This window comes from Anolis sagrei, chromosome 6 (genome assembly GCF_037176765.1).
Source record: "Anolis sagrei isolate rAnoSag1 chromosome 6, rAnoSag1.mat, whole genome shotgun sequence".
Lineage (NCBI taxonomy): Eukaryota > Metazoa > Chordata > Lepidosauria > Squamata > Dactyloidae > Anolis > Anolis sagrei.
This window is the reverse complement of record NC_090026.1, coordinates 41,750,027-41,764,076: the sequence shown is the minus strand read 5'-3', so window position 1 is coordinate 41,764,076 and position 14,050 is coordinate 41,750,027. Positions and strand designations below refer to the sequence as shown.

Here is a 14,050-nt window from a genome sequence, read left to right as displayed (position 1 = left end):
ATGTCATAGGTTTATGGTTTTCCAAAGCCATATACAGGTTGAGCATCCCCATTATCCAAAATAATCCAAAGTGGTCTGTGTGAGTCACTGAGATAATTACATCTTGGCTTTCTTTTGGTTCAATGTACGTACACTTTGTTTCATGCACAAAATTATTAAATTATTGTATACAGTTATCTTCAGGCTAGATGTAGAAGATGTTTCTGAAACATAACATCTTATACACATGTTTAGACTTCAGCCCATTTCCTCCAGTGGCGCAATGGGCCCTTGTACCAGCAAGATTGCTGACTGACAGGCCAGCAGTTCAAATCTGGGGAGAGTGTGGATGAGCTCTCTCTGTCAGCTCCAGCTCCCCATGTGGGGACATGAGAGAAGCCTTCCACAACATCTGAGCGTCCTCTGGACAACATCCTTGCAGATGGCCAATTCTCTCACATCAGAAGTGACTTGCAGTTTCTCAAGTCACTCCTGACATGAAAAAAATATTTTTATTGTGTGTGAGTGTGTGTGTGGATAGATAGAGAGATAGAGAGATAGAGAGATAGAGAGATATTAGGCTTGTGTGATGCATCTAAAAACATTTTTAAAGTTTTTACTAAATGGGGGCTGCTGGCATTTTGATTCTAAAGTGTTTCTAAAGTCTCTTTAGTTTAAATAAATAAGTTACTAATACGAGAGCAATGAAATTTTGTTACTTTTTCATTAAAGTAATTGGTCACTTGGGTGGGCTTCTGGAGCTCATTTCTCTCTCATTTTTACTGCCATGGGGGTGAAACTTTCTACAATGGTAGAACACATTTACCACATTTACCACTGTAAGCCCACCAAATTTCAGAACCTTTCACTTATCCACGGATTTTTGGAAATTTTCAAAACTTTTATAAACATTTTTCAAAACGACAAGAGCTATCTCCTTGAATGTACAATACAATGACACAAGACAACAGGGGATCATTCTCTTTCAGGAATATTCATACATCTACTGACTTTAGGGAATTTTTAAAAGTTTTGACAAAAACGTTTTTATAGAAGCCAAAGATATCTCATTAAAAGTCTATATAATATTATAAGATAGATAGTAGTATAAGATAATATTATACAATGTTATAAAATAGCTAGTAGAATTATTGAGCTGGAAGGGACCCCAAAGGCCATCCAGTGTAACCTTCTTTCTGCTATGCAGCAAAAGCAGAATCAAAGCACCCTCGACAGATGGCCATCCAGCCTCTGAATAATATAATAATATATAATAAAGAAAATATGTTTCTAGTTTGAAAGTGTTATTTCCTATTTAATTGTGTAGTGCTTACTTTGAAAGTAGTTTTTGTACTCCAGAAACTTCATTTTTGTGTCTAACTCTATGTTAAATTGGTGGAGGAGACTCACTGAGAACACTATTTTTAAAATGTGAAATAGCATGATGTCCCTCCCACAAAGACAAAGCTTTTGCAGTTTAATAAACTTTCACCAGGTTTTTATGATAGAGCCAATGAGGAACAGACATTTATAATCCAGGAACACAAATAAAAGTGTAGAATATTAACCAATTTATTGGCACTCTGGCTGGTTATGGAGGGACAAATCTCTCCCCTATCCCGAATTTTCTTCTGACATTAGAAGCTTTAGAAACTTTTGCACAACCTTTGTGTGTGTGTGCGTGTGTGTGTGTGTGCGTGCGTGCTGCAGCAGGTAGCCCAAAATCTGAAAAAATCCTAAATACTTCCTATCTCAGCATTTTAATAAGTTATATTCAACACGAATCTATATCTCTTTATGTTTCTGTTGCCTTTATTATCTTACCCCAAAACTGTTTAACCACCAGAAGCTAAAACTTACATGTAAGCCATATGGTATCCTAAATGTTGTTAATGATTTATTTCTTTTGCTGCAATACCTATAAAATGCAAGATTTATCCTTCCACTGGTTGTCAGAAATATTCCTGATAGTGACAACACAGCCGACTAAGCTCAACATCACACCACATATTATTATTATATTGGGCTATTCACTTGGAAAACCGCTTCAGCTGTACATGTAATTGTTAGGGGAAACTACCTTATATAGAAAGCAGAACATCCAAAAATAAACAGGATACACAAATGGAGCATTCGCAAACTAGCAAACAAAGTGTATAAAGTGTCGTGTGATATGGCTGTAAATAATTAAGAGCTTAGGAGGCAAACATGCCGAGTCCAATCTGAAAAATCACAGAAGATGTATTTACAATATTAAGAAACTAACAGCATTTCTTAATAACCAAGAACTGGATTTCTTAATGACCAAGAACATCCATCTCTTCTAAGGTTTCAAGAGGGAAAAATATTCAAAGCACTACATCTCTCTGAAACACATGCAGAGAGAGATCTCATACACATACTCTCCATACTAAAGTGTAAGAAGGCAGAAGGCAGATTCATAAAGTTTGCAGTAGAAAAAGACCATTTTAAACAACCAATCAGAATGAGAGTAGAAACAGAGAGGAGAGAAGAAATTAGATACATCCCAACTGTCATACAGGAGACACGGGGGAAGGGAAGGGAAGGGAAGGGAAGGGAAGGGAAGGGAAGGGAAGGGAAGGGAAGGGAAGGGAAGGGAAGGGAAGGGAAGGGAAGGGAAGGGAAGGGAAAGGAAGGGAAAGGAAGGGAAAGGAAGGGAAAGGAAGGGAAAGGAAGGGAAAGGTAAAAGTTTTCCCCTGACATTAAATCCAGTCGTATCCAACTCTGGGGGTTGGTGTTCATCTCCATTTCTAAGCCGAAGAGCCGGCGATGTCCGTAGACACCTCCAAGGTCATGTGGCCAGCATGACTGCATGGAGCACCGTTACCTTCCTGCCGGAGCGGTACCTATTGATCTACTCACATTTGCATGTTTTCGAACTGCTAGCTGCACAGAAGCTGGAGCTGACAGCGGAAGATCACCCTACTCCCTGGATTCAAACCTGAAACCTTTCGATCAACAAGTTTAGCAGTTCAGTGATTTAACCCACTGTGCCACTGAGGTGCTCCAACTAAACTGTTCCTCATTGAGGACTTGGGACTTGGGCAGTGTGGAGTTTATTTATTATTTGAAACATTTATATTCCGCCCTTCTCACCCCAAATCTGTTGGCTTGTTTTGTTCTGTTAGAAATGTAATACAATGGTCTGGTTGCCCCTGACACGATAAATAAATACCCCAAAGGGGACTCAGGGTGGAGCACAACATATATACGGCAGGCATGCTGGGGCATAAAATAAGTATAAATATACACAAACATTAAAATCACTTATATCTACTCTAAAATCAGCTGTTTACAACCATCACAATTCTGGCTCCGGTCAGCAGAATAGGTTTCCTGTTATTGCCCCATTGCACTGTCCCAAAGGCTTGGTCCCACAACCAGGTCTTTACCATCTTTCTGAAGAACAAGAGGGAGGGGGCTTATCTAGTCTCACCAGGAAGGGAGTTCCATAGCCAGGGGCAATCACTGAGAAGGACCTCTCTCTCGTTCCCGCCAATCATGTATGTGATGGTGGTGGGACCTTGAGCAGGGCCTCCCTGGAGGATCTTAGTCTCCACAGAGGTTTGTAGAGGGAGATGTGTTTGGACAGGAGGGTCATGGGGGTTTTATGTGAGAAGTTTGGCCCAATTCTATCATTGGTGGGGTTCTGAATGCTCCTTGATAGTAGGTGAACTATAAATTCCAGCAAGTACAAATCCCAAGTGTCAAGGTCTATTTTCCCCCAAACTCCACCAGTGTTCTCATTTGGGCATATTGAGTATTTGTGCCAAGTTTGGCCCTGATCCATCATTGTTTGAGTCCACAATGCTCTCTGGATGTAGGTGAACTACAACTCCAAAACTCAAGGTCAATGCCCACCAAACCCTTCCAGTATTGTCTCTTGGTCATGGGAATTCTGTGTGCCAAGTTTGGTTCAATTCCATCGTTAGTGGAGTTCAGAATGCTCTTCGATTGTATGTTAACTATAAATTTCAGCAACTACAAATTCCAAATGACAAAATCAATCTCAAACACAGTATTCAAATTTGGGCGTATTGGGTATTTGTGCCAAATTTGATCCAGTGAATGAAAATGCATCCTGCATATCAGATATTTACATTACGATTCATAACAGTAGCAAAATTAGTTATGAAGTAGCAACTAAAATAATTGTATGGTTGGGGGTCACCACAACATAAGGAACTGTATCAAGGGGTCGCGGCATGAGGAAGGTTGAGCACCACTGCTCTACCTGGACACTTGAGTGCTATTGATGCAGCCTAGACTCTCATTGGCCCCTTTCACTGCTGCATCACACTGTTGTCTCACGTTCTGCTTGTGGTCCTAGATCCCTTTCACACAGACCATTTCCATTGCCAGAAGCCCCCTTTGGGTTCGGCCACTCCGCCCGTTCAAATCCCACCTCATATTGTCATTGGGTTTCTGAGCATGTTCAGAGTGCATTTCTAGTCTTCTACAGAGTTGAAATCAAATACAATGTTATGGTAAATGTTGCATGCAATGAGATGAGGGTAATATAGGTTGTTTCCCACTTCTTTACAGTCTTAGACTTAAGGACACACTATTTTGGGCTATTAAGGGTAGAATCCATAAAATAGTAATAGCACATGCTGTCTTGGAATGTGTTGGAAACTTTCCTTGGATAGACATCTTTCAAGAAGGCAGAATCTAATGGTGCTTGCCAGAGATGCAGGTGAAACGTCAGGAGAGAATGCTTCTATAACATGGCCATACAACCCAAAAAACCTACAACCCAAAATGGGGATACCCGTTAAAGGACCACCTGGAGGCCTTTGGGCCCTTCTGCCTGTCCCTCTCCTTTTTGGATTGTGGTCTCCAGAAACTGACCCAGGTTGATCCCAGGTGAGGACAGAATGGGATTGTGGACCCCCCCCCCTCCATTGAGACATGAGACTCCCACTGATGCAGCCTAGAATCTCATTGCCGTTTTTCGTCGTAGCTTCACACCTCATTTTCCACTTGCAGACTACTAAGTATAGGGTTCCCTACTATCCACACTTCTGCATTTCCACAAGGAGCAGATCCCCCAGCAAAGCATTTTTAAAAACACACAAAACAGGTCTTCTTAAGAAAATGTAACAAACTTTATTGACACAGCCATGCCATTATGGTCACAACATGATCTCAACATGACACAGTGTAATGACACACACATTTGCACAAACTACAACCCCTTCCGCACCATCCCATATCCCAGGATCTGACACCAAATTATCTGTTTATCCCAGATTATCTGGAAGTGTAGGATCATATAATCCAGTTTAAAGCAGTTAATCTGGATCAGATCCTGAGAAATAGAGCAGCGTAGATCCATCTCACATGGTAGCATTGCTGTCTTCTCTCACTTCTTCCTCTTAGGCCCCATCTACACTGCCATATAATCTAGTTTGAACTGCAGTTAATCCAAATTCTAAAACTGGATTATATGACAGTGCATATCAGGCCTATAGCTCCATCTACACTATCCATTGCATGCAGTTTGAACTGGGTTATACAGGGTGAGGCAGCATAACTTCCTTTTTTCAAAACTTAATAAAACCCATTGTATGAATCAGAATTTTTTAATAATGTAGGCGCATACCTAAAGTTTTGTTTTATGTAGTTTTGAAGATCAAATTAAGTAGGTGACGTCCCCCATTCTCCATACACTGAGTAAACCGATTTCTGGCGTATACTCAGTACAGACATATATGGATGAGTCTACACTCATCATACAATGCAGATCAATCTGCATGAAAGGACCAGTGTGGATGGGGCCTGAGTTGTAAGTCCTGGGCAGTTGAGGTCTCCCTCCCCAAAGGAGTCCAAGGAAAGCACCACATTCAAAAGAAACGGATACATTTATTCTAAGCAAAGATCTTTTAACACTAGACAGCAGACATTTTATAAATGGTTACAGGAAACTAGACAAAACAGACTATAGAGTAATATAATGTTAAGTCACGATTGATGTCAGGGTTGCCCAACATGACAACCCTGGTTACAAAGCCTATACAACACAGACCGTATGCCATGGCTCCATCTACACTGTCATAGGATCCAGTTTGAACGCAGGTAATATGTATTCAGAAACTGGATTCTATGCCAGTGTTAATGGGACCTAGAACCTTATCTACATTATCATTTCATGTAGTATGAACTCAGGCTGGATCTGCACTGCCCCATATCCCAGTTTCTGGTCCCAGACTATCTGCTTCTCCCAGGTTATCTGGCAGTGTAGACTCGTACAATCCAGTTTAAAGCAGATAATCTGGGATCAGATTTTGGGATATATAGGGCAGTGTAGATCCAGCCTACACGGGAACATTGTCATCTCCTCTAATTTCCTCCTCTTAGGGCCCATCTAGGGTCCTTCTACACTTCCTTATAATCCAGAATATCAAGGCAGATATTCCACATTATCTGTTTTGAAATGGATTATCTGAATCAATCTACACTGCAAAATAATCCAGTTGAAAGCAGAGAACCTGGATTTTATAAAGCTGTGTAGAAGGGGCCCTACACTGCCATATAATCCAGGTTGAACCACAATTAACATGCATTCTGAAAATGGATTATATGGCAGTGTAGATGGGGCCTATAGTCTTGTCTACACTGTCATTTCATGCAGGTAGAACTGTATAGGATGGTCAGTGCAGACTCAGGCTGGATCTACCCTGCCCTACGTAGCAGGATGTGATCCCAGATTATCTGTTTAACAAAAATTATCTGGCAGTGCAGACACATATAATCCAGTTCAAAGCAGATAATCTGGGATCAGATCCTGGGAGAGAGGGAAATAAAGACCCAGCTCATATGCCGTTCAACCTGCATGGAAGGGTCAGTGTGGATGGGCCTAAGTTGCAGGTCCTGGGCAGTTTGGGTCTCCCTCCCGAAAGGAATCTAAGGAAACCACCACATTAAAAAAAAAGAGTACATTTATTCTACCCAGACATTAAAGGATACAATATTAGACTACACAAATCCACAAGATAAAACTACAATACACAGACTAGGGGGCCTCTCTCACTGCGCTGTCCAAGGGCGTCTCTTCCCCTCCAGCGGCTGGGCTGTGAGTCCTGGGATTTGCAGAGGAGGGAGGGGGGCCTTGGAGACCCTCCTCTGCCAGAGAGGCCTGGGCCTCCCTCCCCTGCAAGCCCCGGATCCACAGGAGGCAGCCAGAGCAGCCAAAGGGGAAGAGCAGCGCTTCCACAGGGCAGGGGGATCCTCTCCTACACAAGAAAGACAATCATATTACATGGTAAATAACAACAAACATACACTTTAAACTTTTACAAGAAAGCGAAATATCCAAACACAGTTATCGAAGTCCTGTCTTCTCTCTTCTTCTTCTTACAGGCGCCAGTCAGGGTCCCTCAAAGTCAAGCGTCCCATGATGGTTGGGGTCCCTCGATGGCCAGGGTCCTTCGCTGATCAGGGTCCCCCAATGTCAAGCGTCCCACGATGGTCAGAGTCCCTCGTTGATCAGGGTCCCTCGATGTTCATGTCCCTCGATGGGTCACTGTCCCTTGGCGTCCTCCGTCCGGAAAGGCCCTGCAAGAACCACAAGCGGTGTCAGTGGGGAGCACTGCCCCTCCTCTTCCTGCTTCTCCTCCATGGCCCCCATCAGCCAGGCCTCCTTCCACGTGAGTCCAGGTGAAGTGGGGTGGGTGGGGGGCCCAAGGTGAACCCAAGGGGCATCAAGGCCTATCGGGAGACATAGCTCCAGAAGAGGGGGGATGGCCTCCTGCTTGACGGGTTTGTCCAGGAAAGTCACAGCCACTAATGGGCCAGCCTTCCTCAGAGGCTACACTGGAAAATACAAATGCAATTCCAATGCAGCCCTTGGGGAAAGCTGGCCCATCAGTGGCTGTCACTTGCCTGGACAAACCTGTGAGCAAGGACAACCCCGAAGTAGTCACTCAAAGTCTAAAGCAGTGTTTCTCAGGGCGGTTCCACACAGCAGTTTAACCCAGTAACAATGACATTTTAAAAACGCGAATGTTCCCCTGTTCTAGTCCACCACCCCCAAAAAGTGTGTGCTTTCCTGGAGGGGAGAGTCCACATGCCCTGCCAGGATTTCCCACAGGAAACCAGGACAAAGAAAAAAGAAACCTTTAAATATCCCTTTAAAAGGAAAATAACTCACCCTGCCACCATTTACCCTTCTCTGGAGTTCTCCTGGGTCATGCCAATGGTGCACCAGGGGGAGGGGGGCAGGACAGGAGCAATTTTCCTCCTCCTCCCTTCATGCATCATTGGTACGACCCAGGAGAACTCCAGAGAAATTGGGGAGCAGATTTTTTTTCCTTTTAGAAAGGCAGTTTTAAGAGCTTTGGGGAAGGGGTGTCTTACATTTCTGGGGCTCCAGGAGCCCAAGAAATCCAAGGTAGATTGTATAGAGGGGAACTGGAAGTCGCGCGGCGCAATCTCCGGTCCCATCTACACAGCTCCCTCACCGGGAAAGACACAGGTCTTTTGAAAGACCCGTGTCTTTCCAGCAGTTAAATTACCTTGAACAAAGCAGAGTTCTCCTGCTTTGTGACGAATGCATTCGCGTTTACGTGGGCCGTCATCTGGACGCCTCTCAGAAAAACGCAGGAGGGCGCACGTTTTGTGTCCTATCTGGATAGCCCTTCAAATTGTGCTTCTCAACGTGTGTTGGAAGTCAGTCCAACACACGTTCCAACATGTGTTGGAAGTTTGCTGAAATCCCAGTCAGCTTGCTAGCAATTAGGATGATATGAGTCAAAGCCCAAGAGCGCTTCCAGAGAGCTCTTTATCCCAGGAGCATCTGCGATTAAAATACGTGGATATTCCTGGGGGCCTGTCTACATCCATCCCTGAAAGCGCATGCTTTCTGGGGTGGGTGTCCAGGTGTTCTTCCGGGACTGGCCCGGCAGAACATCTGCAGACCCTAGCCTCCTACCCCACAGCCCCCAAAACCCTTTTAAAAGTAAAATAAACTTACTTAAATTTATTTTACTTTTAAAAAGGGGTTGGGGGCTGTGGGGGAGGAGGATGGGATTCCCATAGTTTTCCGGACTAATTTAGTCCGGAAAAATGACTGTAGTCCAGACACCAGAAGTAGTGGGTTTATCCTACAGCTTCCAAGAGGCACAAAATAAATCCACTAACTAATTAATTTTCCACACACCAAGGTTTCCCTGGCTTGTGGCAAATTAATTGAGGGTTGACCAGAATGTCATCTGGACAGCTTCCCCCTTTTTTGCAGAAGTTTCTACAATAAAGGGCCTGTCTGGAGGCAAGGTTGCCTCTGAAGACCTGATGCAGTCACCCCATATGTTACCTGTGGCTGGATGTGTGTTTCTAAATAATGCAGTCTGAACTTATAGATATTCCCCAGGAAAGGAGGGGGCTGTGACCCTGTGACCCATGACTTGACCTTTGCCCTCTTGACCCTTCTGATTGGGTGGGGAGAGGGGGCATTGGGGGTGTTTGGGGGGAGGGGCTCAGGAGGAGGGAGGCCTGGCTGTGCCTGGAGGGAAGGGGGAGGAGGGGCGGCACCCATGGGTTGGGCAAGGGGAGGGAAGTGCCCTTGTGGGGATGCCACCTTGGAGGGAGGAAGAAAGCAGTAGTGGCATCCCAGGCCGAGGGGGAGGGGTCAGGGTGGGGGAGTCCGGAGGTCAAAGGAGGCGGAGCCCAACCCAAGGGTTGGAATGAAGACCCAGGGAGCAGGTGGTGGCCCCTCCCCTCCAGGTCCCCCAATCCCCCACAGAACAGAACAGAGCTCAACAGAGGGGCCTGAGGGGGCCCAAGCAGTCTTCCTTTTCTGTTCTGCTCCAAGGGCCTCTGGTGGCAATGGGGCCCAGAGCGGGGGCGGTCCTTCTGCAAAGGGGCGGGGATTCCCTGGGCCAGGGCTGGGCAGACTCCCGCCTCCTTAACGCTACTTCCCTTTGGGGCTGCGGCACAGCTGGAGCGTAGCGGAGGTCTTCCTGTAACAAGCCGGGAGATCGTGATGTTCCTGCAAAGGACAGAGAAAGGAGGACTGGTTGAAGGAGACTCCTTTCTTTCTTCCTCAATTCCTCCCTCCTTCTCTCCTTCTCTCCTTCCTTGCTTACCTGTCCATCAGGCGGGTGGGCCCTTGGCGTACTCTGGGGGGTACCTTTCTCGCCCGCAGCCTGCCACCAAGCGCCGAAAAGCAGCTCGCAGCCCGTGTCGGGAGTGGAGGGCGGAGGCCCTGGCGAGGATGGCCTTGGTCTGCCAGCCAACTCTCCTGACTTCAGGGTCATGGTCGGCGAGGAGATCGGTCAGCCCTGGAAGGAAGGGAGGAAGGTCAGCAGGAGAGGGACGGCACACGGACTCCCCAGGACCCTCTCTTCCAAGGCCCAGTCCCTCTTGGGCTGACTTACAGGCCTCGTAGGTGCAGGTGTTCCTCTCAGTGCAGATGTTACTGTTCTTGTGAAGCACGTGACCTGGAGAGAAGGAAGGCGGCAGAGAAGAGAGGGACCATCTCCCTGAGCAAAGAGCATTCTGGAGCTCCCTGAACCCAATGCTACACCCAAGGGAGGGGGTGCCCCAGAGGAGGACAGGGAGGGGGCTTTGCAGGCAGAAGGAAGGGAGAGAAGGGGAGGAAGAGGTCCCTGATCTTTGCTCTCCCCCCAATAAGGCTCTGGGTTCCCAGAATGAGCTCGAAGGGCCCAGGGTGGAAGGAGAGGGGTCCTCTGGGGAAGAGGGCACTCCTACTGCCCCAGAAAGTGAGCTGGAAGCCAGGAATAGGCACTGATCACCCCCCCCCCCCCGATCTCTTACCGAGCAACATGGCCGCTGCCTTCTTTGCCGAGGGAAGCTTGCTCTTGAAAAAAGGCAGGCAGCCATACACCTGCTCCTCCAACTCACTCCTGGAGCTGCAGTGCTGGATCTGGAGGAGAGAGAGAGATGAGGTCAAAAAAAGGGTTCCCTATGCCTGCCGGGCATAAGGCCCCCCTGACTCCCAGGCTTCAGGACGGGCACTGACCAGGCGCTTGGAGATTTTGTGGAGCAGCTCCTGCAGGCTGAAGGTCTCTCCCCCCAGAACGCTGTCCTTCAGGTGCCATCGCAGGACCTCCGCCGTCTCCCTGAGGGTCTCCCTCGCAGTCTTCAATGAGGAGGAGGAGGAAGAGGGAAGGAGTCAGGCTCACTTGGCGGGCAAGTGACCCCTTCCTCTCCCCCTTGACCCCTGTCCTGAGCCCCAAGCGCTGGGCCTCCCTCCCACCTTGGCCACCTCCTTGTCCTCATCCTCCACGTGAACCAGCACCGTAAGGAGGTCGTGGATGGTCTTGCGCTCCTGATGTTGATGTTCCGGGCGCCAGAGAAGCTGCTGAAAGCATTCCAGGGCTGCCTTCCTGATCTTGGCCGCCTCCTGAAAAAACAAAGGAAAAAGAGACTTTCTTTCTCCCCCTTTCTTTGTGTGAAGCCCCTTCTCAGGGCTTGGCGAAAGGGGTAAGTCTACACCCTCCCCAAAAAGGACCAGGGGCGAAGACTCACGTGGTGGAAGAGAGGGCGGCATCCGGCAGCCAGGTGAGCCTTCGCAGGGCCCTGGTCTTCCTTGTGCAGCAGGGCCCCCAGCTGGCCAGCCAGGCCCAGGAACTCCAGCACGACGTTGATGTGGGGGGATTGCAGCCCCCCAAGGACCCCGTCCAGGAGCTCCTGGAGCCTCATGGTCTGCAAAGAGAGAGAAAGGAAGGCCATGCCTAAGAGGTCCCCTGCAGAGAACGCGTAGACACAGTCCTCCCCCCTGGATGGGGAAGGGACCTCCCAGGACCTTCTTCCAACAACTGCAAGAGCAAGGCCTGCTGGATCTAGACTCAGCTGGCCTTCTGTGTGGTGTGTGGAGCCGGGGCTGTGCCTGACTTACCTCCCTGTATGTCTTGCACAGAAGGAGAAGGCCCTGCCTGCTCTGATGTTGTACGGCCAGGCTGTGATGTTGGAGCCAGGCCGTCAGCAGTGCCCAGGTCTTCTCTGGGGAGTGTGGGCGCTGGCCAGTGTGCAGCAGCTGAAATAGAAGAGGAGAAGTGTGAAGAGCTGGAGCCAGGAAGGGAAGCACTGCCTCTCCTCTTCTCAACTCCCCCGCCCTATCCTAAGGCCCCCTTCCAGCCCAAAACTCATTCTGACCAACCCTCCTCACCTGGATATAGAAGGCCACCACTCCGGCCGAATGCTCCAGCGGCGCTTCTGTTTCCCAAGTGGAACACAGGTGCTGGAGCAGGGAGGAGGAGGACTTGAGGAAGCTCCTGAAAGACAAAAGGGACCCCGTGAGGGAAGCCAGCCAGAGAGACCAGGCTGTGCATCCTCCCCGAACCTCCTCCGGCCCTTGGCTCCTTACCGCAACTGGAGGGCCATTCCCTCAGGGCAGATGCTGAGCTCTTCTAGCATCTCCTTGGAGGTCTCCTTGAAAGACACCCGGGCCACCCTCTTCAGCAGCACGATGATTATCTTCGCCAGTTCTCTGCAGGAAAATGAAAGAAAAAAGTTTACTTCCCAGTGGAGGATTTGAGTCCCCCATCTGGCCCCCCAAAAGGCCTGGGAGCCCCACTGAGCCTCCCCCGCTCCTTACTCTGGAGGAACGTAGATGCTGCTCTGGTCCCTGCTGGGTGCCTCCAACCCAGGCCTTGTGACCTCGATGTAGTTGGTCACCAAGGCGAGCAGAAGCTCCAGGAACCACCCCTGCAGGCGACTGCTGTCCTTGATGTATCTCACGATCTTCCCGATGGCCCACGTCGCTCTTGCCTGCGGAGGGAAAGGAGGAGGATTAAATGCCAGGAGGGCTCCTGCTGACGGCCAGGAAAGAGGGCCCCCTCTCCTTCCCAAGCCCCCCAAAGACAGGGTGCAGGAGGGGATGTCCTTACTGTGGCCGCATCCAAAGTGGAACTCCCCTGTTCTTTGCCCTCCTCGGCCAGCCAAGGGCCCTCCTTCACCTTGGCCAGGAACAGGTCGAGCGCCGCCTCCGCAGAGCAGTAAGGTGAATTGAGAACGGCGCACATCAATTCACCACACTCCCTGTGAATGAAGAGAGGGAAGAGGGAGCCAGGGTCAGGGTCAGGCTTGTCTCCAGCCCCATGGGGACAGGGGAGTGGCACCCCAGGCCCAGCTCTCTTACCTCCCACTGGACTCCAGATAGTGGTCTGTGGCCATCTTGAGATGTTTGCGGGCCACGTAATCCACGGCCGGCATGGCCTCTGCAGAGGAGGGACTGCAGAGGAGCTGGCACAGACGGTGAAGGTATTCTTGCGCCTGTAAGGAAAGAAAGAATGGAAACAGTAGCACTCAGGAGACATGGAAAGTCTCCTGGGACCAAAACTGGAGGGAGAGGGATGGTCAGTAAGATGTGTAGGATGCCTGTTGGAAGGCATGGGGCATTGGGTCCCAACATACCTTTCTTGTGGCTAAAGAGAAGTCTACCTGAAGGCCGGACATCTCTAGGAAGATGTCACCTGAAAGGTCTATGCAGGAGGCCCCTCTCTGCGTCCTGAGGAAGGCGTTGGACGATGCCTCCTCGGTGGTGGTCCCAGGCCTTGTGGGGGGAACTCTGGGCCTTACCTGCTCTAGGTCCATGGAGGACCATCTCCGAGGCTTCAGGGCCAGATCTTCCCCTTCCTCATGGCCCAGGGAGCTGGAAGAGAGGCATAAGGAGGTGAGGTCTGGTAGGCCAGGGACTGAGGACAAGGAGGGGCGCAATGGTCATCCCTCCTGGCAAAGAGCAACGCACCTGCTTGAACTGGGGAGAGGGTCCCACACCTCATCCTCCAGGCTGGGGATATCAGCTAACGTTGCCTCTTCGGGGTCCTGTAAAAGACAATTAGATAGAGAAGTGAAATTGGGGCAAAGGAGAAGGAATGGGAAGACAGCTCAGGGGAGGAAGACTAGAGTAGGAGGAAGAAGCTTAAAGGAGGGGCAGGGAGAGGAAAAGAGGAGGGGATGAAGAGGAAGGAGCCCCCCCCCTTCGCCCGCCCCCTCCCCGCTCCCTTTCCTTCCTTACCCTTGATGTCTTCTCAGGGGGCTCATCAACACTGCAAGGAGAGAGAGAGACAAGGCAAGATCAGAAGAC

At 49.0% G+C, this 14,050-nt stretch overlaps 2 protein-coding genes across 2 annotated transcripts in view; both read right to left on the bottom strand.

Annotated features, from left to right (window-relative positions):
• LOC137097436 (uncharacterized) overlaps positions 1-14,014 on the bottom strand; it is a 65,210-nt gene extending 51,196 nt beyond the window's left edge. The window contains exons 1-4 of the mRNA XM_067470550.1: positions 13,982-14,014; positions 13,712-13,788; positions 13,103-13,615; positions 12,852-13,002 (exon numbers count right to left, since the gene is read on the bottom strand). Of these exons, the coding sequence (XP_067326651.1) occupies positions 12,852-13,002; positions 13,103-13,176 (225 nt within the window). The 5' untranslated portion in view covers positions 13,177-13,615; positions 13,712-13,788; positions 13,982-14,014. The remainder of the gene's footprint in view (positions 1-12,851; positions 13,003-13,102; positions 13,616-13,711; positions 13,789-13,981) is intronic.
• Positions 10,275-12,726, bottom strand: LOC132779622 (uncharacterized). Its single transcript, XM_067469536.1, has 10 exons — positions 12,560-12,726; positions 12,329-12,451; positions 12,131-12,236; positions 11,861-11,998; positions 11,491-11,667; positions 11,219-11,365; positions 10,982-11,101; positions 10,777-10,885; positions 10,381-10,439; positions 10,275-10,280 (listed from the first exon to the last, which is right to left on the bottom strand). The coding sequence occupies exons 2-10, from the start codon at positions 12,376-12,378 to the stop codon at positions 10,275-10,277; spliced, it is 912 nt and encodes a 303-aa protein (XP_067325637.1). The 5' UTR covers positions 12,379-12,451; positions 12,560-12,726.
• Positions 14,015-14,050: the final 36 nt, after the last annotated feature.

Excerpts from the sequence above, each read along its gene's own strand:
- LOC132779622 (XM_067469536.1), bottom strand. The coding sequence starts at position 12,378 with ATGCTAGAAGAGCTCAGCATCTGCCCTGAGGGAATGGCCCTCCAGTTG. Across the intron at positions 12,237-12,328 it reads GGAATGGCCCTCCAGTTGCG|GAGCTTCCTCAAGTCCTCCT; the intron begins GTAAGGAGCCAA and ends TTTGTCTTTCAG. Across the intron at positions 11,999-12,130 it reads TGGTGGCCTTCTATATCCAG|CTGCTGCACACTGGCCAGCG; the intron begins GTGAGGAGGGTT and ends CTTCTATTTCAG.